This window comes from Tachypleus tridentatus, chromosome 12 (genome assembly GCF_004210375.1).
Source record: "Tachypleus tridentatus isolate NWPU-2018 chromosome 12, ASM421037v1, whole genome shotgun sequence".
Classification (NCBI taxonomy): Eukaryota; Metazoa; Arthropoda; class Merostomata; order Xiphosura; family Limulidae; genus Tachypleus; species Tachypleus tridentatus.
The window spans coordinates 83906100-83930180 of NC_134836.1; the positions used below are offsets into that span (position 1 = coordinate 83906100).

General features: G+C 34.3%; 1 protein-coding gene across 1 annotated transcript in view; it reads left to right on the forward strand.

Moving 5' to 3' along the window:
* Positions 1 to 24081, forward strand: part of LOC143233843 (uncharacterized) — a 109169-nt gene that overhangs the window by 3666 nt on the left and 81422 nt on the right. Inside the window, exon 2 of the mRNA XM_076470612.1 lies at positions 78 to 241. Coding sequence (XP_076326727.1) covers positions 198 to 241 — 44 coding nt within the window. The 5' untranslated portion in view covers positions 78 to 197. The remainder of the gene's footprint in view (positions 1 to 77; positions 242 to 24081) is intronic.

The window sequence follows — 24081 nt, forward strand, 5'->3', positions numbered from 1 at the left end:
TCGGAATTTATCTATTTTTGTATTCTGTGGATGCACTTCATAAACATCATGAATTTATTTTTTCGTATATTTTCCAGAATATTGGGAAGCTGTCCATACCATAGTCAGAAGTTATCACGTTTTTAAAATATCGTGTTATGTGCTGAAGATTTCAAACCAACACTGAATTCAAAAGTTAAGACTGGTATCAGAAAGAGATGGGAAATCAGAACTCGGTGGGTCGTTTTGTTCGCCGTTTCAGGTAAGCTTACAATGTTATTTAGTTATTGTGCTACTTCGATACCTATATTTTTGAGATTATATATGACTTCTAATCTCATACTGTGTTTTAATAAAAGTGTGTTTTTGTATTACTATTTTCATTTCCATAACGTTGTATACCTTCAAAGTTTCGAAAGACATTTATTCATGGAAGACGAATCCGCAACTTGCCATACCAGTTATCTTCATATGCGCAACAGTTTCTTTAAATATCAAAGTGCCATAAGAATCCACACTATATCATATCATTAACCATATTTCTATTGTGTTAAGGAATAAGTTTGGATCATATCACCAGCACAGCGTCTTCAACATTACCTACAGCTGTTGAAATTGTTAAATTCAATATATAATGGTAATTAATTCGTTTGTTTGTTATTTGCACAAAGCTACACAATAGTTGTCTGCTTTAGCCTTCACTAGTTTTCAACCGTAAATTAGAGCAGCTAATCAACAGCACCCACCGCAATATTTTAGGCTATTCTAGTTGAATAGTGAAAGCTGGCCATCATTTTTATAACACATCTACGACCCCAAAGAGCAAAGCACTTTTGTATTTTTTTTTTTAACGCAAGGGACACGAACCGCGCAGACCTTCAGTTAAAGACTTGATTTAACAAAAAGAAAGTGTGTCATACTCAATACAATATAGTGTAACGGATTTAATGTTGTACATTTATTTTAATATCTACGTTTGTTTCAGTTAATACATGTAAAGCATATTCTTGAATGTATATTGCGCAAGTCCTGTCTGTTCTCTAAACCTGAATAAGATACTCGAGTGTAGGAATCGACGATATATGTTTTACAAAAACACAAGCGTATCTTCGAATACTGTTGAACTTTGGAGGATCTCGCGTAATGAATATAAACGGAAGCCGTCACAAGATGCAGAGAGAGAGATTTGAGAATATTGTTGGTCTGTTACACTCAGTATACTATAAACCTGGGAAACTATAATTGTGGCAAACGCTTATTAATCGAAAAACTACACGTATTTGATCAAGAACGTTTATAGATTTCGAACATTAAAAACTTCAGTAAATTAACTGTTGACGTAAGTATCTATTCGATTACATTAGATGTTTGTTTTCTTTGAGAAAAGTAAACTTGTAAAGGCAATCAAGAATAGAACTAGCTAGCAGTCCCATCAAGTCATGTGTACAATGTATCAACTTAGAATTAATTCGTTCGTCTTGGACCTGGACCGTCTATAAAATATTCAGTTCCAGATCAGATAGAAGACTGGATATCGTTTGTGAGTTTGTAAATCTTTTGTATATAAATTATTATTTGTAATAACCGAGACAAATTATTAAGTTGTTGTTTTCTATATAGGACAAACAACTCGAAAAATGTAAACCAGATTAAAGAGAAAAAAAACACCACGCGTTTCTGCACACTGTAAATCAAATAAACACAACATAACCATAGAAAATACCCAGATAATAAGTAGGGAAACAAATATAAACAAACACAATATCAAAGAAGCTCTACTTTTACAACAACTAACACTTAACATCCAAATTAAACCGATATAAAGAAACTTTTATACCTATATTAATTAATAATCTAACATCTAATTGCAACGCTCTCTACGATCCCGTACCCGTTTACACACTCGTCCCTAAGACATGCGCCCGACAATGGTCAGTTGCAAACTTCCTCTTTGTTAACTTGAAAATGACATAAGAAGGTCGAAACGTTGTTCTCTGCTTTGTTACTAAAAGTGTTAATACCCATACCAGCCGTCCTAAGAAACATTTTTACTTGAAGTTGGTTTCTTGTCATTACGAATAGAAATACATGTAGTAGTGGCAACAACAAATGTGACAGTATTCTCTATGGGCGTTAAAAGTTACTCTAGGTACCTGGTACTTGTATTTATAAGTATGCATATATGTCTGGGGAAAGTTTTACCGAAACGTTCCACCACAGTGCCAATACTCTCCTAGAATTTGTTATTTTTCAAATAATATTATTAGACAACGTAGTGAAGTATATTAAGTTATAAATTATTAACATCGGACAATTCTGTGTAATTTTAGCAAATTACCTGTTGAAACAATAAAGCAGGAAACACAATTTGTGGTTGTTATATAGTGACAATTTTACAGTATTTTAAGCCTATGGGTTAGATTATTATAGCTAATAATTATAAACCATCCAAAATTACTTGTGCGGCTTTTCTTTATTCATATCACCCTAATTAAAATAAAATTGTGGACTTTTAAGCGCACCAACGTCATATTGATATACCTGGAAGAAAGGTATGCTCTGATCACATTTGGTAAGAATAAAACATTTAAAATCTATCTACATGATATGTTTGCCAATTAAACGTATGAAATTATCGTATATATTATACGTATATATGAATGGGTAAGTTTGAATCCAAACTAATACATTATTCACTCCAGAGCTATTAGAAGATGTATTTAAATATCATATACCCGAAGAGTAAAGAAGGTAAAGAAGGTCCAAGTCTAACGAAACAATTGGACTTTTAACTAAGTTTTCAATAATCCGTTATACGCATGATCTCTTTTTATGTACCATAGCTACTGGTTACGTAAAACGTGCCCACCATTAGTACAGCGGTAAATCTACGGATTTAAAACGCTAGAATAAGGAGCTCGGTGGGCTTTAGCAGGTAGCCCGATGTGACTTTGTTATAAGAAAATACACATGTAAAATGTAATGAGCAGCGGTTTATATAGTCGGTATTGCGTGGTTCCGTCTTTACGGGTGAATCATCTGACCGTTCTAACGCATACAGCTGTAGTTTGCAAGGTATGCCAACCCGAATGCTGCCAAGTTACAAGTTATCACTAAAGCTATCACTATTAGAATCAGTAGATTGAACATACGATTACGGATAAAATGGAAGCTCTATTTACTGATTTTATTTCACCACAAAATATTATTTATTGAATAATCCTCCACTTATGGATTTCTGATACTAAGAAGTGACACCCCCCGTTAGTACAGCGGTAACTCTACGGATTTACAACGCTAAAATCAGGGGTTTGATTCCCCTCGGTTGGCTCAGCAGATAGCCCGATGTGGCTTTGCTATAAGAAAATGCACAAATACAAGAAGTGACAAAAATATGTTAACACTAAATATTGACAAAAGTATATAGCTAAGAATGCTTTTGTGAATGATCATGATTCGAATCGTTGAGTAAAGAAAACATTTTATTACTAGATTTAGCGACAATTTGTATTTCAAGCTATAAATAGTTAGGGATCATTACAAAATTTCTTCTTTCTATTTTAAAGAGTTTTCTTAACTAATTTTTGATCACATTAAATTATGTATTTACATACTGTAATATAACATTCTTAATGGTTTCGTCGAGTAGCAGTCTACACTTTAATAAACCTTTAGTCAGGATAGACAGTCGATTTTGGTAGTTTGGAATCAAAAGCAAGATTTTGCTCCTTAATCATTATACATTTTTAACAATCTCATAAAGTTGGAATATATACGTTTTGCTTAATTCAGTGAAAATGTATAAGGATGAACCAAGGATGCTGCTCCTGTAGAGAAAGTTTTCAGTAACAGTTGAAATGATTTAAACTTGTCCACAAAGAACAAATCATATATTTTAACAGAATTAAGAAGACACCTTTTTTAAAACTTAAAACAGTTACGAGCTGACAAATATCATCAAAGAAATAAAATCTACCTACATTTACATTGGAGTACTAATCAGTTAACAGTTTATTTTCTGATGTAAAATGCAGTTTTAAAAAACATACAGTGATACTTAAACGTAGGCTAATTTTCTTCTTCTTCTGTGTTTATCATATCTACATGTTTCAGACGACAGTCTTTAAACATAAACAACCCTGCATCACCAGATGGTTAGGGTGATCAACTCGTGTCCCCCGCAGAAATTAACGAACAACTGATGTAGAAAATTTGTTTTTTAAGTCCGAATGTGTAATAAACATATGTGTCAATGTTTTTAATATTTTTTCTTCAATAAATTCAATTTGAAATTGAATAATGTAGGTCAGCCAAAGTGTAAGGAAAATAACAAGCATTACCCTTGTGTACACTACCCTTATATGTATTTCCGTTAACGTTATAAGAAATGAAAACAGTTCAAAAGTTCAACTTAAATATCATTAACAGCAAAAATACAAGGTTAGCAACTGTAACCATATATTTATTTAATACACTTGTTTCAGTTGCAAATAACAGTGTATCATTACCATTTATTAAGTGTCATTATAGTTAGGTCCGCCGGAGGGACAGCAGTAAATCTTCTATTTTCAATGCTAAAACCAGGAGTTCGATTCCTCTTGGTGGATTCAGCAGCTAGCTTGATGTGGCTTTGTTATAATAAAACACCCACCCATATTTATATATAGTTAGAACAGGTCATACGAATAATTAACAGCTTATAAATACATGTTTGACTTAAATAAGGATTCATGAAAACTTAAGACAAATCGCAATGTATCTTCTCGCATGTATGCTACAGCTGTTTCTCCAAATTTCCAGTAATTTTTTTAGGAACGTCGGATATCACCCAGGCTTTATACTAGATTATTTTGGAATTGAACAAAAAACTTTGACTTAATAAGAAATAAACATAATTATTTATTGAGTAAATACGAATAAATGTTAAATAAACTACCTTTACAGAGAATCTGCTTAATCTAATGAACCACGTACAGAGTTTAAACTAATTATTATTATTATTACAACCAAAACTAATTTAAACCTCAATATGGAAATGAAGTTCACCAGGTAAACCAGATGAAGACGATTTTTAGAGTTGTCGTCTTGGATTAGAACACTTCTGACCACCTACCCGGTAAGCCAGGAAGTTATCTGATGAACAATAATCAAACGAATTCAGCAGATAGCCTGATGTGGCTTTGCTATAAGAAAAACACGCATACTATAGGCAACAGGTTTATTTTTGAATTTCGCGCAAAACTACACGAGGGCTATCTGCACTAGCCGTCCCTAATTTAGCAGTGTAAGACTAGGGGAAAAGCAGCTAGCCATCACCACCCACCGCCAACTCTTGGACTATTTTACCAACGAAGAGTTGGATTAACCGCACATTATAACGCCCCCACGGCTGAAAGGGCTAGCTTGTTTGGAGAGATGGGGATTCGAACCCACAACATTCAGATTACGAGTCGAATGCCTTAACCACCTGGCCATGCCGGGCTTTACGCAACAGTAAAGGCTTCGCAGTTGTTAACTCTAATAAAATACCCTTTATCTAAAAACACTGTTCTTGAACGTACTCTCCCTTCTCCCAGCAGCTCAGTGGCACATCTGTAGGTTTATAACACAAGCAATCGGATTTCGATACCTGTGGTGGGCACAAAACATATAGCCCATTGTATAGCTTTGTGCATAAAAAAAAACGACACAAACTTAAAACACACAGTTTGAAAAGAATGAATAATCTACGATTGTCTATTGGTGGATTTCTAAATCGTGAAATGTTTTTTCCAACATTTATCTCGCGCCAAAAATTTTTTTTAAAAATCTGAATATCGTTAGACTTGTGAGCTAAAAATACTATGTGAAAAAAAACAACTATTTTTTTTTCTTTTTACTAGCTAGTTCCGTAACATCAAACCATCCAATCAGAATATTTCTTTATTATACAATTATATTTAACTAGTAAGGAGAAAATGGGAATTTTCTGTGACAAAGATAAGTTCAAGGGATTATACCAAAATTATGATTTTTTAAAAATCCCTGCTAATTATTAAGAATAGTTATAAAAGTAAATACTTTGCTTGAAATTATGTCACCTCAGTAAAATTGGATAACACAGTTGTTTTGGTTTTGGGAAATGATATTGTTCAAAGTAAATGTTCTCCATTGCAGTCACGGGTTTAAATCAAAATTTTACCTCAGTTTTTCTTTGGGTTTATTGCTCAATATATAGCATTGTTTTGAGCATGTAGCTCTCATAATTATAATAACCATACAATTTATTTATCTTACTGTATAATTGATACAAACAGAAGCTTGACCAACCATTTACAATTCATCTTATATACTGTATATTGCAAACCGTAGTGCCGGTGCAAACGTTCGTCTGTCTCCTGTTTACGGTGGCGCTTCCCGAAGGTGCATTTGAAAAGCTGCGCATGCAGGCAAAGGCCAACATTCACTTTTGAAATGAAAGCAGAACAGACATGAATAATATTGATGCCAAAGTTTAGTTCGCAACCAGGATATTCCACACTAAATTGTCAGAAATTAATTTCGATATCACTCACATATCAAAATATGAATAAAACTAGAATTTTCTATGTTGTTGTTAAGCGGTTCTTAACATTACTAGAATGCGCAACAATTACTTTTTGTGGTGGGCGATATAAGTAGCCCAGAGCTCTGGCTCTGAGTGAAGCCAAGAATGCAATACAAGTAACCTTTATAAAGTCTATGAAATAATTTAAATTGACTGATAAACTGAAATTTTTCCCGTCACTGAGGTCAGGCACGGGCAGTGATGAGCCTTTCCAGAGTGTACCCAGATTGGGTTCAGAAGTAGAACCTATAAATTTAATGTTCCACTACTTTGCTACCTATAAACAACAGTCATCCTATTCCTAGTATGAATTATTTGCTACAGCTGGCTGATAGCGTATCACATGGAAGGAAACTTTTTTTAACTGTTGTTTTGAAAGTTATGGAACTCTGATGCCAAGCGTGAGATAGAAGTACAACTTTGTAGACGACAATCCGTGATGACCAGAAAAAAACACTTGTAGAGGATGGTATGGGTAGAGAAAGTACTAGTAGAGGAGCGAACAACGTTTCGACCTTCTTCGGTCATAGTCAGGTTCACAAAATAAGAACCTGTTAATACCAAATTTATTCAAAAACCAGGCACAAAACTAAGGTCTATACAATGTAAAAACTACACTGACACACACCACACTAACATTATTTATAAAATACGATGTGATAACTACCACGACTTCTATATTGGAGAAACAAATAGAAAACTGGAAACCAGATTCAAAGAACATAAAAAGTCACCTTCACACGTTTTCGAACACTTACAATCAAATAAACACAACATAATAATAGAAAACACCCAAATACTAAATAAAGAAACAAACATAAACAAACGCAAAATTAAAGAAGCCTTACTTATACAACAACTCAAGCCTAAAATAAACCAATACAAAGGAACACCTTTATACCTATATTAATAAATATATCCAACATCTAAGCACGCCTTCTACATTCCTACACTCAATTACACAACCACCTTCAAATATGTGGTCAGCTATCGGTCAGTAACCCTTTCTTTCTTTGTAAACCTGACGATGATCGAAGAAGGTCGAAACGATGTTCGCTCCTCTACTAGTGCTTTTTCTACCCATACCAACTGTTTTTAAATATATAATTTATAGACGACAGTACAATGAAAACACGTTAATTCATTTAGACCTTATTAAAAACAATATGCTCCAATATGTAAAATGAATTTGAATAGATCTTGAGTAAGATTGCAGTTACTCAGCAATGAAGTGTTCCAGAGTCGTTTAACCGGCAGAACTTTCCATGGTACAATATTTTCCAACTGATTGAAATAACATTGATTTATTTAAGCCTAATTTACAAACAACGTTAGAAATATTGCCAGCGTTCCAGGCAAATTGTGTGCTAAAGTTAGACAAGTGTATTCTTTATATGTTTATTGATATTATCACATAATGATGGACTGTTATATTTTGAGAAGCCCTCCAGTCTGCGAACTCACATCGCTTGAAACTTGGTTTGTTTTCTTTTATTCCCGCGGTGGCCAGCGCACAGATTGCACATTGTGTTGCTTTATATTTAATTCCAAAGAAACAAAGTATTTGAAAAACTAAAAAAAAAAATTAATAAATATTATTGGTTCCTAAAATGACATCCAGATATTGAATGAAATGTCAACATTTTTAATATCTACAGATTTGTTTAAAACTGAAAAACAGAAGAGGAACTCACTAAACAGTTACTGACTGGTGATTTAAAGCAGCAGTTTTTTTTTTTCCTGATGGCCCAAACTTTGGAAAGAGAAAAGGCCAACACAATAAAGTTAGTTTGTTTTAGAACAAAGCCACATTGGACTATCTTAGTGTCCACCATGGAGAATCGAACACCAGATTACAGCGTTGTATGGCTGTAAACATGCCATTCTTTCACCAAGGAATAATAAAATAAAGCAGTCAACTTATTCTCATTTACAAATATGATGAAATTTTGTCAAAGCTTGATTATTCAGTTATTACGTCCTGAAAGGTTATTTTAAATGCTATCTTAATTTATATTGGTTCTATATTCCTATTGAATTTCCTATTTGTTTTTATGTACATATAAGATTCATTATTAATTAATATGGGGATATTTTAATTCCTTAAGAACCCAAATGTGGCTCTTCAACATGAAGGTTAAAATTACTAATTGTGTACACTGAAATAACGTATAAAGCCTATTAATAACGATTTATATTATCACGCATTTTGGTTATTACAGTCTAAAAGTGGCTTATTTTGTATCTGGTAGCGGTATTGATGTTATAAATGTTTTAATTTAGTGGTTATTGTGCACTGAAAATGTGGGGACGCTTTAGTGCATTTTCAAGTTTAACAGTGAAAAAATTGGTACTGTTTCACACAAATCACTTTTAAGGTTTATAGATGTTTTGGGCTCCTTGTAATGTAGTAGAAAGAATGTAGTTCCTAGAAAACGTTGAGAATATAGTCAGATGTTAAATTATATTATGTTTGCTAATTATCAATTGAAGACTTTTACTTATACTTCTCTGTATTACAAATATATATGGTGTTGTTGTTGGACATAGGATTCTTATACAAGTGTCTTTGACTTGTTGGCAGTAAATTCGAAAAGAAATAAACGAACAGCACTCACTTGTTTTCAAAATAATATATATATTCGCAACTAGTTAAACATATGTACAACAAAGTATTTACACTATAGATTATCATAAACACTATATAGTTCTCCTTTTTTCTTGCCAAACATCCACTTAAACTTGTTCAATTGCTTTAGAATTACAGTTGACAAGCCGAACTATTTTTCTCTATTACTATCGCCAAACAACCCGAGCATAATTCACTTACGTTTCACCGAGTTATCACGATTATATCCTATACCTCTTCAAATCTTTTGCTCGTTTTTCGTATTTAGGACTGCTTTAAATAAACGTTTACATTTTGAAACTTTCTTTGACGTAATAAACTATTCTAACATCTTTCAACACTGTTAGTTTCATTGTAATATATATCAACCGTTAGGCTTGTATTAATCATTAAACCTTCCTTTCCTATTCAAACGTCTTTTTACGATGTTTCTCGTTTAATTTATCTCTGTCTACCTTACTCGTTCATCACACATTATTTATATACTTATTACTTAAACGTCTGCTCGAGACATCAATAAATTTCTCGCAACGCTCTATAATCTAGGTATCAGTGAGTTACAACACAACGTACTATTGTCGATTTATGTAACTAAACTTGTCATAACATTTACTTTAAATAATTGCTTCTAAATCTCTTGTTACGAAAAAAATTAAACAATAATAAAATATTGACTCATACAATAAATAAATAACATCTACACTAAACATTCTTTTATATCATGAGATAGCAACCAAAATAATATTCAGTTTGAAAACTTCTCGATATAAACACTTCTCTCTCATGAATAATGAAAAACTATAATTGGTATGCAGTTTTGGTCAAAATGTTTACATATTCTTTAAGAAGTAAGAAATATTAACATAGAATGCAAGTACACCTAGCGCTATAAAACTGGGAAATACATGTTATGCTAGACATATACATATGTAATTTGTATAACGAGATAGGTTTGATCGACATGAACGGTTGATTAGTACAGCAAACGATTTTATCACACATTTATAGATGTGTAATCCAGCATTTCACATATCACAACAAAATCTTACCAAAACGTATACAGTGACAAAACATAACATCAGAGTGTTATAAATAACGTATGTAACCTTATATCAGTTCATATTAAACATTCAGTACTTGGTTTATCCTCCTTATACTGTAATCACTGCGATGCGATATGGTATGCTGTCGATGAAGCTACTGATGTAATCCACTGTGATTTCATCCCAATATGCCACGAGAAGGCATTATAACTTAGCTCCAGTAGCTGATTTAGGATCGTGGTGAGCGATTTTCTGGCTCAGTTCCATATGGTAATACAATCTGTAGACTGATGGCCATGGCGGTTTTGTACAACACGCGCACCGTGGGATAGTGGCATTGTCATCCTGGAACACAGAGTTATTGCCAAGCCTTGTCCTAGCATATAGTAGAAATTTCGTCCGTATGTGATGCTTGTAGGTGACATCAGTGTTGCTTCCCTGGAGGATATAAAGAGCAGTTTTCCTACTATGATGAATTGCTGCCCAAACTTGTGTGTTTCTTGTGGGAAAGACAGCCTTACCTCATCTCTTTTCTAAGCAAATGACGAACATGAATTTTATCGTCAATTTTTAACAAGTCGGGAACAGGATGCATCTGAAAAGATGACATGCCGCCAGTGCCGTAACTGTAAGTTGACAAGCTGTCTTGCCAAAGTAACAAGATGACAGCGGTGAATTCTGCTTAATGTCAATTTACAGATAGCACTTCTTGCAAAATAATCTTGTTTGGTCAGTCTCATATTCACTGTTTTTCTGGATACCCTGTAATGAATGTGCTTGTGACATTCCTGTCATAAAGTATTGCAAAACTTTTGTCGACCTTGACGTGTAAACCTGATCAAAACACAGTCTTCTGGGGCAGTATTTCTCTTTGTTTATCAGTAGATTTTCCTGAAAAATGTTTCCTCTAGCCCGTTGACGTTTCAAGTTTCTGGATACAGTACACTAGGATACCCTACTGTTCTAGCAATGTTGTTTGCTTCATATCATTTCTGGACAGTGGAACAACTTAATGCCCTGTAGCATTTAACATGTGTTGAGGGATGACTCTACACCTAATACAGAAAAATTGTCTGAACAAAGCGTTGATCTGTTTCGAAAAAAAGATTATACCAAAACATACCCTTTTATAGAAACACTATTGTTGGCAATTATTTTATTGCAATAACATCTGTTCAGGCGACGCGGTATGGCCTGGTTTTGAAGCCAGTCTATCAGGTTCTGACACAGCAGTAAAGTAGAAAAAGAAAGTGCAACTTCTGTTTTAACAGCATTATAAAAATGACATAATTCTAAAATAAAATAAACAAGAGAAAATAATTGCCAAATTAAAATACAGACCAGAATAACAACTCGTAACTTTCTCCAACCATATGCTACTGAGAAAGTTATTAATCGAGCATTTATTCAATAACTGTTTCATGCGTGTAAACAATAGCATTAGTGGAGAACAGCAAATATTTTGGCCCAAACTGTAGTAAATGTTTGAACAAACAATTGGTATTGGTGATGAGTTGAGTAAAACAAGAACTTTATGTTTCAGGATTTAATGTACAAGATAAATTTATTAGTTTTGTAGGTGTTTCAAGTTTTTAATACATTATTTTCTGCATGAAAAAGTACCTTTGTGCATACATTTGGAATTCAAATTAAGATACCAGTTTTGCATAAAATGTTAATATTTGTTTTATAGTAGGCTTAAATTTTAAAATAATGATATAAAGTATCCCTCACTTCTAGAATATACAATAAGTACCAGATATTAACGGTTTGTTTGGAATTAATTACAAAGGTGTACAATGGGCTATTTGTGCTCTACCCTTCACAGGTATCGAAACCCGATTTCTAGCGGTTTGAGTTCGCAGATATATTATTGTGCCACTTAGTTTTTTTGTTTTCACATTTCCATGTTAAATCAAACATGTACAAAAACAGATTCGAATATTATTTTTTGAGAATGACGGAAAAACTAATTTGCACTGATAGATTTTATTTTAAGTTTAATAAGGCTGTAAATGTTGTTGTATGGGGTCAAAATTTTATTTATTGTGAGACAGGTTTATGTTTATTAATTATATTCAAAAATAAGATGAGAGTGTTCATTCTGTTTATTTTATTTTTAAAATCAAGCTCAAAATATCAAGTACAGAAACAAACGTCAATAATATATTGGTTGGTCACTTCGTGATCGACTGGTTTCTTGCTTCCGTTTTTAACGTAGTTACATGCATGATAGTTTTGAACCCAGTTATCAAGTTCTGATAGAGCAGTAAAAAAAAAATGCAACTTTTGTTTTAACAGCATTATAAAAATAACATCATCCCAAAAGAAAATAAGAGTAAACACTTGTCAAATTAAAATAAACTTATTGACGAATATGAAACAACGTTTCGACCAATATTCCTTCATTGTTGTTTTCATATTCGTCGATACGTTTATTTTAGTTTGGCGAACATTTCTTTTGTGTGTTTGGTTTTTACATTTTGTAATTTTGTTCTCCCACGCATTTATTTTATTACAATAGCATCTGTTCAGGCGACGCGGTATGGCCTGGTGGTGAAGACAATGAACTCGCAACTCGAAGTATTCTGATTATTGAAAAATATCCTATGGGATTAGATTATAAATGCATTGTTCAAAATGTATAGGCCTAATTTATTACGACAGTGTGTGTGTGTTTTTATAGCAAAGCCACATTGGGCTATCTGCCGAGTCTACTGATATTATGACAGCTGCAATTGTAATAATTCTTCGTTGCTTTGTGAAAAGCGTACACTCTATAACAATTTTTATTGTATCAAAATACTTATTTAATTAATGTTTCGTCTACTATACTTTTTCTTCGTATCTCAGCCAGTAGCGCTCTAGATTGAGCGGAACGTGTTGATGGCAATGGATATAATAAACATGGCGTGGTTGGAATAGTATTGTTATACACTTTTATAATTCACGAAAAGCTCTAACGGATATTAAGAATGTGGTGTTTGAAAAATGTAATAAGCTTCTAACTGTCTTTAAAGACTGTACCATACAACTGTTTTCGGTTAACAAAATCCTGTGAGTAACCAGTATTAGCGAATAAAGCGCATTTAATGTTATTATTTCTAACGCTTAGTTAAAATAATCCAAACAACTTCTTCCCTGTTAAAGCAACGTTATAAAATAGTGACTGCTTAACATTATATCAAGAAGTATTACATTTCATGTATACGTGTGTGAGTCTAAATCTTATTTGTATATTTGATGCTTGTAATTATTTTCTTTCGTGCAGTGTGTTACTTGTAGATGGAGCATCGAAAATGAATCAAGTTGTGGAAGACTAATAATTGCCGTATATTATCATTATATAGCGAGTAAATTTTTGCTTCGCGTACGAAGTGTATGTAATGGTGCTTTGTAATTAGAGTTCCTAGAAATCAACTAATCTATGTTTACCTTGTAAAAATTCAAATTGTAAATATGAAAGAAAGACGACAAATAAATATTCGGTTAATATCAACCAAAATATTTTTCTGTGGTCTAAAAGGGTCTTGAATCTTGTGAAGCAAATAAATTTACCAAATTGAGAACACTGGAAATAGTTTATTTCAATATGTTCTGTTGTATTTTTAACTTTGAACTCAGATACAAACAATTCAGCTTCAGTGAATTACTTTGAACGTTATAATTTCTACGAGGACATTAAATATCATCATCGGGAAAATTCAGCTTTTAAGAGTGTGAGATTAATTAAGCAAGCTAGCTGGTAAGAAGTGAGCCTGTAACCAGTGTGAGTCTTGTCACATTAATTAGAACCTTAATCATCCCAATTAGCTTGTACAAGTTTCTGTATTATCTGAAATAGGTTAATAGATTTACTAAAATGTGTCGATATCGGAAATAATTAAATTTGTCCCTTTTTACATTAAATAGAAGACAGATGTTCATGATAACTTAGGTTAGATTCTTAATTAAGATAACTGACAATAATAATTCTCAGATATAATTATTATGAACAAATAAAACATCTGTTTGATGTTGTTGCAGTCTCGCTTGGTGTCATTGCTATCTCATAATTAAGAAAAATGTGCATTCAGTCACATAGTTTTCATTTTCTGCCCAAACAGAAAATAGTGTCTTGTGCATTGTTTCTATCACTGTAACTGATGGTAAAAATGTCTTAACTACGTGTATAGTAAATTGCGGAACATCTCTTGCACAATTTCTGCTGTCACTGTCCACTTTTCAACATACATCCCATTTTTGCGCCCAGTATAGTTTTAACACTAAATGATTTTATTGTAAGAAATAAGATTTAGCTGTTATACATGTGAAACTGACTACATTTCTGCATTTGGTCCGTTCATAAGATATCAGTGAGTGACACCAAATAAAAAATAACTACATTTGTTCTTTTCACCATTTATGAAAATAAATTTTATGCCAAATGGCTAAAATTGTGACTCTCCATGGAATTCGATATAGTTCTAGGTCGAATAAAGCCTTGGCAATACCAATATCAGAGGAAACAAAGCTTCATGATCCTGCATCACTTTTGGTACATATCATGTGATACCAAGATCTAACTCAGATACTGCTGGTTTAAATTAACTGGATCAGCTACAGCCAAAGCCTTATGTCTGCCGTCCTGAATCTGTTCTGGAATCAATCTAAATTGTACTTACGTACGATAATCTTGTCTTGCAGTAGTATATGAACATTTTTTGAAACCAGGTGAGTCACAGTTGAAGCAGGGTTCCTTCTCTCGTGTTCTTAGCACCAATGAGAACCCAACTCTGATCGCGTTTGTGGTGCAGCTATGGCATCTGAACCTCAACATAATGGTTGTGGCATTTCCTGCAGTGAAAATTGTGGCCAATGCTGTTGTTCAATTTAACATTTTTGGCTGTCATTGACCCTGGGTTCTCTTTTAGAATTGAACCTGCATTTGCTACTGTTGCTTGTTTTCTCTGCTTCAGCACAGTTTTATATGACTACTACGCCTTAGGCACTGCCTTCGTGAAATAATAAATGTCTTTATGATCCACATGGTTCCATTTTAGTTTGCTGAGCAATTCTCAGTAAACTTGTTGATGAGTATCACATCATGATTACTAGTCTACTTGGTATGAACTGTCTACTAACTGCACAGCAATAGCAATTTAGCTGGATAAAGGACATTCAAAATAAAATATAATAAATTATTTGTTTGTTGTCAAAACGGTACTTCATTAATTCCATAAGTAAGTAACGAAGTATCTACAAAATACAGACTCCAGGAAATACTTTCCGATGCGGACAACGAAAGAAAAACAAGTAACAAAACTATAAAATAAAACTCAATATTCGTTTATACAACGTAAGGTGTAAACTATACTTGCTACATTCATAGTTCTTTTGTATTACTGAAACTGGCTGAAGAACATGCCTATACCATTCGAAAATAGGATCATAAAACATTCAGGATCATGGAGATAACCAACTTTTATGACAAAAAGAGATTAAATTATCAATATCAGTTATCACTCTACGTAAATATATTCAAAGAAAATAAACCCTAATCTCATAATAACTTATATAGCATAACCTCACTCAAGAGGGAAAAGTAAAAAACACAGCAAAACAGATATAAGCCGTATATGATCGTTCTGGTACGTAACTTTTATATAAGTGAAGATGAGTGCAAGTTTACGATTTTCGTACATCAAGTTTACACGGATGTGACTATGTACAATAACTGCGTACAAATTATGTAAACCTAAGTAAAAATATATTCTATACTAGTTAAGAAATTGTGATGCAGGAGTTATTTCAATTGCATCAATTTATCCAACCACTTGCCTCTTAAAGATATGACTTCTGATTCAAGTATATGTCACGAAGTGGTGTTGCTAGTCTCCACTTACACCATTTTTCATGCCTTGATTATTAATTCGGTTTATATTAATTTGGTCTATATATAGTGGTAGAGGTCTCAGTGGAATCTTAATGACGAGGATTTATTTTTAAACTTTCTATGCTTTTTGGTTCAAGATAAACTGTTCCTATAAAGACTGATTATTCTTGACATTTCTAGCATCTGTATCTTATTTATCATGACTTTCATTTTTTTGCTGAATTGTAAAGCAGTCGTATCCAATAAGCTTCAGCACATTTTTATCTAGGTAATTCCATTAGCTTAGTGCCCCCTTCGGTGGTACAGCGGTATGTCTGCAGATTTACAACGCTAGAAACCGGGTTTCGATACTTGTAGTGGGAAGAATACAGATAGCTCATAACTTTGTGTTTAACTTCAAACAAGGGCCCGGCATGGCCAAGCGTGTTAAACAAACAAACTTCAAACAAGCGCCTATAAACTTTTTGGGCTGATATATTTCGTCTCCAGGTGAAACATTGGTTGAAACACAGTGAATGAAAATTTTTTGTAGACCTTGATACTATCTGGTGGATCAACTCCTTGAATATCCATAGCTGTAGTAAGATGTCTTAGTATTTATAGACGAAAGATTGGATGATTAAGCTTCCTTTTCGTAGACATCGTGTTTTCTGTTATCATTTATAATTGCATGTTCAGATTTTGTCACGTATAAGTGTAATGTTTCCAACAGAATCAGAGCAAAAGCGAATATTCCTATATTCGCCTCATTTCCAACCAGTTTGACGTCACCAGCGTTTTTATGTTTGTGTACCCCCTTCTCAAAGAACGCATCTCTCAAACCATTTCGGCTTCATTAATGTAAAGAACACCTTTCAAACCAACTACGAAATATCTTTCAATTTCCTAAACAAATTCTGCTAGGAAGCATAATGAAAATTTCATAAAATTGTAATATTTTCTTTATTTTAGAAATAAGCAATTTCATGAAACAGATACGAAAATATAGTTTCCTAAATTTGCCATCAAGAACTGTAAACTGGTATTTGACTTATTGTGTATTATAGTTTATCTCGGACGAATTTCCGATTTATTATGTTTCGTACGTTACGCATTATAACTTCAAATAGCCGGAAAGTTTACTTTAAAAGTTAATTGAATATATCAGATTTATCACATTTTCCAACAACATTGATACACAAATATATTTTAATATACAAATCATAATACAATTTATAGTAATGGTTATTACAAATAGTGATTTATATACGAGTTTCACAAACTTATAAACAATATTGAGTCTTCTATCCCAAAAAGTTCCCAAACCTTTTATACCTGCGGAGCTTCACATTAGAAAGAAAAAAACATTCTGAAGCTTTAATAAAAAGAAATACACTAAAAGTAGAAATAATCGATCACTAGCACCAGATAATGTTTACTTCTACTTACTTGTTCAAAAATTTCTCCTTACAAAATTTATATCAGTAAAAGTACAGTGTACTTATTTATTAGTGGCTCGGATGGGATTTTTTTGTTCACAAAATAGCTCAATATTTGGAGTTACGGTTGTTATCTGTAAGCGCAACCCATCTTTAATATTTAGCCTGTTTCTAAATGTGATCTTTCTAGCTGTATACAGTGAAAATATTTGCTCACAAAGATCTGTTTTTAGAAAACGCATCAAAATTTTCAAAGCTCTATTACTTATTTCAGTGTATTCCATGGCCATTTGAATCCAAAATTGTGTAATTTCTTCCTACTGAAATTTTGTTTTTAGGGTGTAATCAATTGAAATTTCTATAAGATGATCTTTCTTTTTCAAAGGCAAATCTTTGGTGCAAGACTGAAACTTTTGTATCTTCATTTAAGGAAATTTCATTCATAAGCAAAAAACCACAGATTTTCTAAGCAGTCAAATTCTTCCATAAGTATACATTCACCCCAAAGTTTTATCTGACGTTGAAGCGCTTCTATTTTACTCTGAGCTTTGAAGTACGTTATCCTGGTACCCTGCATTGTAGCATTCACTTCATTTAGATAGGCAAATACGTCCGAAAGTTAATCCACTTTCTGTTTCCAGCATTTGTTCCTTAATTTGTATGCAAGTTCAAAATGGCATTCAGATAAAAAGAATCCTATCTCTTCACGCAGTTCGTAAAACCGAGCAAGCACTTATCCTCGAGAAAGCCATCGGACTTCAGTATGAAACAGCAAATTTTTTGGCAAACTTCCCATATTCTCACAGAGTAAACTGAAGATCCTCACATTGAGTGGTCGTGCTTTTACAAAATTAATTATTTTTATGACATCGCCCAACACCTCTTAAGTCTTCAAGCATTCATTTCATTGCAAGTGTATGACGATGAAGGCAGCAGTGGATACTCTCGATGTCCGGGTTTTTCCTTTTCATACGTGCCACTGAGCCTGAAAATTTTCCAATCATGGCTGCAGCTCTATCAGTGCAAATACTTGAGAAAAACTGCCATTCAGTCTCATGTTCTTCTATAAATAAATCGATCAGTTTAAATATTTCTTCGCCTGTTATTTGAGTAGGCAAAGGTTAGCAAATTTACATGTCTTCTTCAATACTAGCTTCGTGAATATGACGAACAAACACAAGCAACATCGCACAACCTGCGACATCTGTTGATTCAGCTGTCTGAAGTGAAAAAGTTGGACTTGCTTTTACTCGCCTTATTAATTCCGTTAAGCAATTTGCTGACATATTTTTGATCCTTCGAGAAACCGAGGTGTCAGAAAGAGACACAAGTAAATGTTTTAAAGAAATTTCTTACCAGTCGTGCACTCTACTAAATCTTTTGCGCATGGTTTTACCAAATCTTCTACATTTGCATGAGGTTCACCTGTTTTTGCAATACGGTTACTAACACGGTATGAAGCAATAAGAGCACCTTTGTTGTTCTGATGGACAAACGAAATGTAGCTTTCCTTGCATTTAATTGCAAACGACCCGGTATGGCTAGGTGGTTAAGACACTCAACTCGTAATCTGAGGGTCGAGGATTCGAATCCATGTCATACCAAGCATGCTTGCCTCTTTCAGTTGTGGGGGTGTTATAATGTTACAGTCAATCCCACTATTCGTTGGTAAAAGAGTAGTCCAAGAGTTGGCGGTGGATGTTGATGACTAGCTGTTAACTTAGGGACGGCTAGCGCAGATAGCCCTCGAGTAGCTTTCTGTAAAATTCAAAACAAACAAACTAAAAACGTGTTCTTATATCTTTGGCACTTCAAAAGTATTTTCACGGACACAAAACAGCTTCTTAAATGAAAACTCGTTCAAGCACTTGAGTTTTATCATCATACAATGACATGCTGACCTAAGATCAGTGTTGCCATAACGAAATCAGAAATAAAGATTTGTGGAAAAAAGGCTAGGCCGCTAGAATAATATATTTTTATAAAGGTAAAGGGTAACCTATTACTTTTACAATTTTTGTTTTGTTTTTAACAAATTTTTAAGCCAAGCAACAAAATATTAAGCCAGATCTGTTTGTTTTGTTCTTTTAAATTTCGCGCAAAGCTACATGAGGGCTATCTGTGCTAGCCGTCCCTAATTTAGCAGTGTAAGACTAGAGGGAAGGCAGCTAGTCATCACCACCCACCGCTAACTTTTTGGCTACTCTTTTACTAACGAATGGTGGGATTGACCGTCACATTATAACGCCCCCACGGCTGAAAGGGTGAATATGTTTGGTGCGACGGTATTTGAACCCGCGACCCTCAGATTACGAATCGAACACCTTAACCCACCTGGCCATGCTGGGCCTAAGCCAGATCTAACGTGCGTTTAAATCTCGAACAAAATGAAACATGACGTCATAGAGCTCATTGGTACCACGTTTGTCTAATTAAACTACAACAAATCAAACCTAACCTAAAAATTACCAATTATAATTGTCATAAATATAATTATACTTCGTATAAATATACATTGAAACTGAAACAACTGATACTGCATCAAAATGTTTCAAATTTGGACAAGTTTTAGCTATGACGTCATGTTTCATTTCATTAGTCTAGATCTAGATTTTAAAAGACAGTTGGCATCATCACCCAGGGTTGACCGATGTTTCATACGAAAATTACAAAGCAATCTTGCATCTCCAGTGACGCATGCGATCTTGAGATGGAGCCATATCTACTAGCAGCCAGTGGTGCCACTGTCGAAGTTAATAGACACTGTATTAACACTTTCACCGCGAGAACTTCCCTTAAGTTAAACAAAATCGTCTGGCGTTAGGCAGAATAAAATATTAAGAGGCCCAATACGCGATAATCGTGTTATATTAAAGATATATTTTACGTTTCTTTTTTTGTATAGCGTATTCTGATTCAATTTTATTGTTTTAGGAGAAAATATTACCATTCTAAAATTTCCTCGCGGAGCCCCAGATAACTATGGCGGAGCCTAATTTGAAAAACCATACTGTCCGATCTGGAACTTAACATTTTATCGACGGTTCACTAGGAGTGAATTCTGTGTTGATATTGTTACACTTCGTTGACAAGTTTCTATTCTCCGACGAACATATGCAATATCCTAACGTCCGAAGTTAATTCACTGAAGTTAAACGGCTTGTAAAGTTCTAAATGTATAAACGTTCTTGATCAAATATTTGTAGTTTTCAGACTAACAAGCGTTTATCAAAATTATAGCTTCCAAGATTTATGGGCCCGGCATGGCTAAGTGGTTAAGGCACTTGACTCCTAATCCGAAGGTCGCGGGTTCGCATCCCCATCGCGCCAAACATGCTCGCCCTTTCAGCCGTGGGGACGTTATAATGTGACCGTCAATCCAACTATTCGTTGGTAAAAGAGTCGGTGATGACTAGCTGCCTTCCCTCTAGTCTTACACTGCTAAATTAGGGACGGCTAGCGCAGATAACCCTCGAGTAACTTTGCGCGAAATTCAAACCAAACCGAGGTTGAGAGTGTTCTGACTGTAGCAGACCCACAGTATTAAACTTTCTATCTCGCATATTGTAATGGCTACCTTTTATACCTATTAGGCGAGATGCTCGAAATTTAAGTTGACAATAATACTGGCAATCACTAGTGTTTTACATACATCATACATTGTTGATTCTTACACTCGAGAATTTTCTACAAATTTAGAAAATAGGCGGGTCTCTACGCAATACACATTTAACAATATACGTTGCATGCATTTCTAAATATATATTAAACTGAAACAAATTAAAAATTAAAATAAATGTACGCAGTAATTTTGTTACAAATAAAAGCAATATTTTTGCTTTCTGGGTAATCAAATAAATTTTGAAAATTGGTGTTTTGGTGCAGTAAATAAATAAATATTTTTAAATCATTTAAACACATCATTATTGCTGATCTTGCCACTTTCGAAACTTCAGCTTGTCTGCAATTACAAACAATTTTCCACCTAAATCCATATTTATACGGCCCGGCATGGCCTAGCGCGTAAGGCGTGCGACTCATAATCCGAGGGCCGCGGGTTCGCGCCCGCGTCGCGCTAAACATGCTCGCCCTCCCAGCCGTGGGGGTGTATAATGTGACGGTCAATCCCACTATTCGTTGGTAAAAGAGCAGCCCAAGAGTTGGCGGTGGGTGGTGATGACTAGCTGCCTTCCCTCTAGTCTTACACTGCTAAATTAGGGACGGCTAGCACAGATAGCCCTCGAGTAGCTTTGTGCGAAATTTCCAAACAAACAAACAAACAAACCATATTTATACAGCACTGTTCAACAATTGTGGACGACTAAGGCCTTTTTATATCGGTTTTGCTCATGACAATATCATCTTAAAATAAAAATAGGCTTATTTTGACTTTTAATATATATTTGAAATATTAGTTGGTGTTGCTTTCTGAGAAAATTTTTGCTTTATTTTAGTATTATGTAAGACCTTGACTATGCCATTAAAAATAAGAGAGTTAATTATTTTATTGTATGACAGAAACCATTGCTGCTGAGGTTAAAGATTTTCTATTTACATATACGTATGTGGGTTTGAAAAATGTCGGTTTTCTTTCTTTTCTTTGAGAAACGTGTTGAAAAACTTGTTTTATCTGAACTAGGCCTACAAGTCAAGCACACATTAACGTACGTTGCTCCCATCCCTCATGCATACACACACACAATCTTCTCGTGCTATGTTCATGCACCTTTTGTGAACGTGGACCTGTACAGCTGTGCGATTTATACATCGTCAGTGCTTTCACTGACCTTGGCATTCAAATACGACCTGTACGTGGCCAGCATGTATGATAAGTTATAACTGTCAATGGAGACATACAAACCTGCTTTGTGGACGTGGAGAGTATTTAGGAAAGTATATAACATGATTTATTCAGTATAAACACTACTACATCTATCGTGCTTGAAAAGTTCTGGTATGGGGGCGAAAGATCTTGTTAGGACATTAGATATAGCAGATATTGTGTGTTTGATGTATTATTATACACTATACTTTCACTCTGATGTTCTTATAATTACTCTCGTGACTTCATTCTTTTTCTTCTAATATAAGCGACTTTCGAGACTCGGCATAGTTGAAGCATATTCGAATTGTTACAGTTTATTTTTATTGAAATTGTTTTTCGATGAATTAGCTTCAGTCATACGTTTCGGTTTAGGTTCATGCCACTTGAATAACACTGTAGCTCCTAAATAGTTCCTCTGGTCAATGCATGGACAGTACTCTGCAAATTAAACAGTGATTTCCTGACCTCTTTCAAAGTAGTATAGCCAGCAACTTTGTTTTATTATTTCATAACTTATATATGTCATTTTATCATTTTCGTAGCTGCTACGGTTTATTTTATTTGTGACAGATCAGTGGTAATTAAACTTACATATGTCAGTTCTATGTCTGTAACATTAATTACTCGAAATCAGAGCTGTGAAATATGAAAACTGCTAGGCACGCGACAAGTACATTAATGTAGTATTGTATTCCATTATATTCAATTGATAGAACCCCACCAAGAATAGAGTAGACCTACATACAGTCATGTGAAAAATTTAGGACACCCTATGAAAGCCTGTGTATTTGTGTAACATTTTTGAATATATAGATATTTAATCTCAATTTCAACAATACTGAGAGATCATAGGAATGTAACTGAACAATTAAAACTGAAGAAAAGACATTTCAAGTTCTTCTGTAAATGTATTTCTACAACAATGCATATTCTAACTGAGGAAAAAGTTAGGACACTCTACCTCCTAATAGCTAGTGTTACCCCCTTTGGCTGAAATAACTGCAGTGAGATGCTTCTTGTAGCCATATACCAGTCTCTGATATCGGTCTGAGAAACGTTTGCCCCACTCCTCAATGCAGAATTCTTTCAGCTGTGAGATGTTTGAGGGGTTTCTTGCATGTACAGCCCATTTCAAGTCACCCCACAGCATCTCAATGGGATTAAGATCTGGGCTTTGACTCGGCCATTCCAGGACTCTCCATTTCTTAGTTTTCAGCCAGTCCTTGGTAAATTTACTAGTATGTTTTGGGTCATTGTCGTGTTGCAGGGTCCAGTTCCGCTTCAGCTTTAATTTTCGTACAGATGGTCTCATATGATCCTCAAGCACCCTCTGATACACAGTAGAATTCATGGTGGATTCTATGATTGTGAGCTGTCCAGATTCTGCTGCAGCAAAGCAGCCCCAAACCATGACACTTCCACCTCCATGCTTCACAGGTGGTATGAGGTTTTTTTCCTGGAATGCTGCATTTGGTTTACGCCAAACATGTCCTCTGTTCTGGTGTCCAAATAATTCAATTTTGGACTCATCTGTCTAAAGAAAATTATTCCAGAAGTCCTGGTCTTTGTTTACATTCTCTCTGGCAAACTTCAGCCTGGCCTTGATGTTTCTCTTAGAGAGCAAAGGTTTCCTCCTTGCACACCTCCCATGCAAGTTAAACTTGTACAGTCTCTTTCTGATTGTAGAGGCATGCACTTTCACGTCAACAGTAGCCAGAGCCTGCTG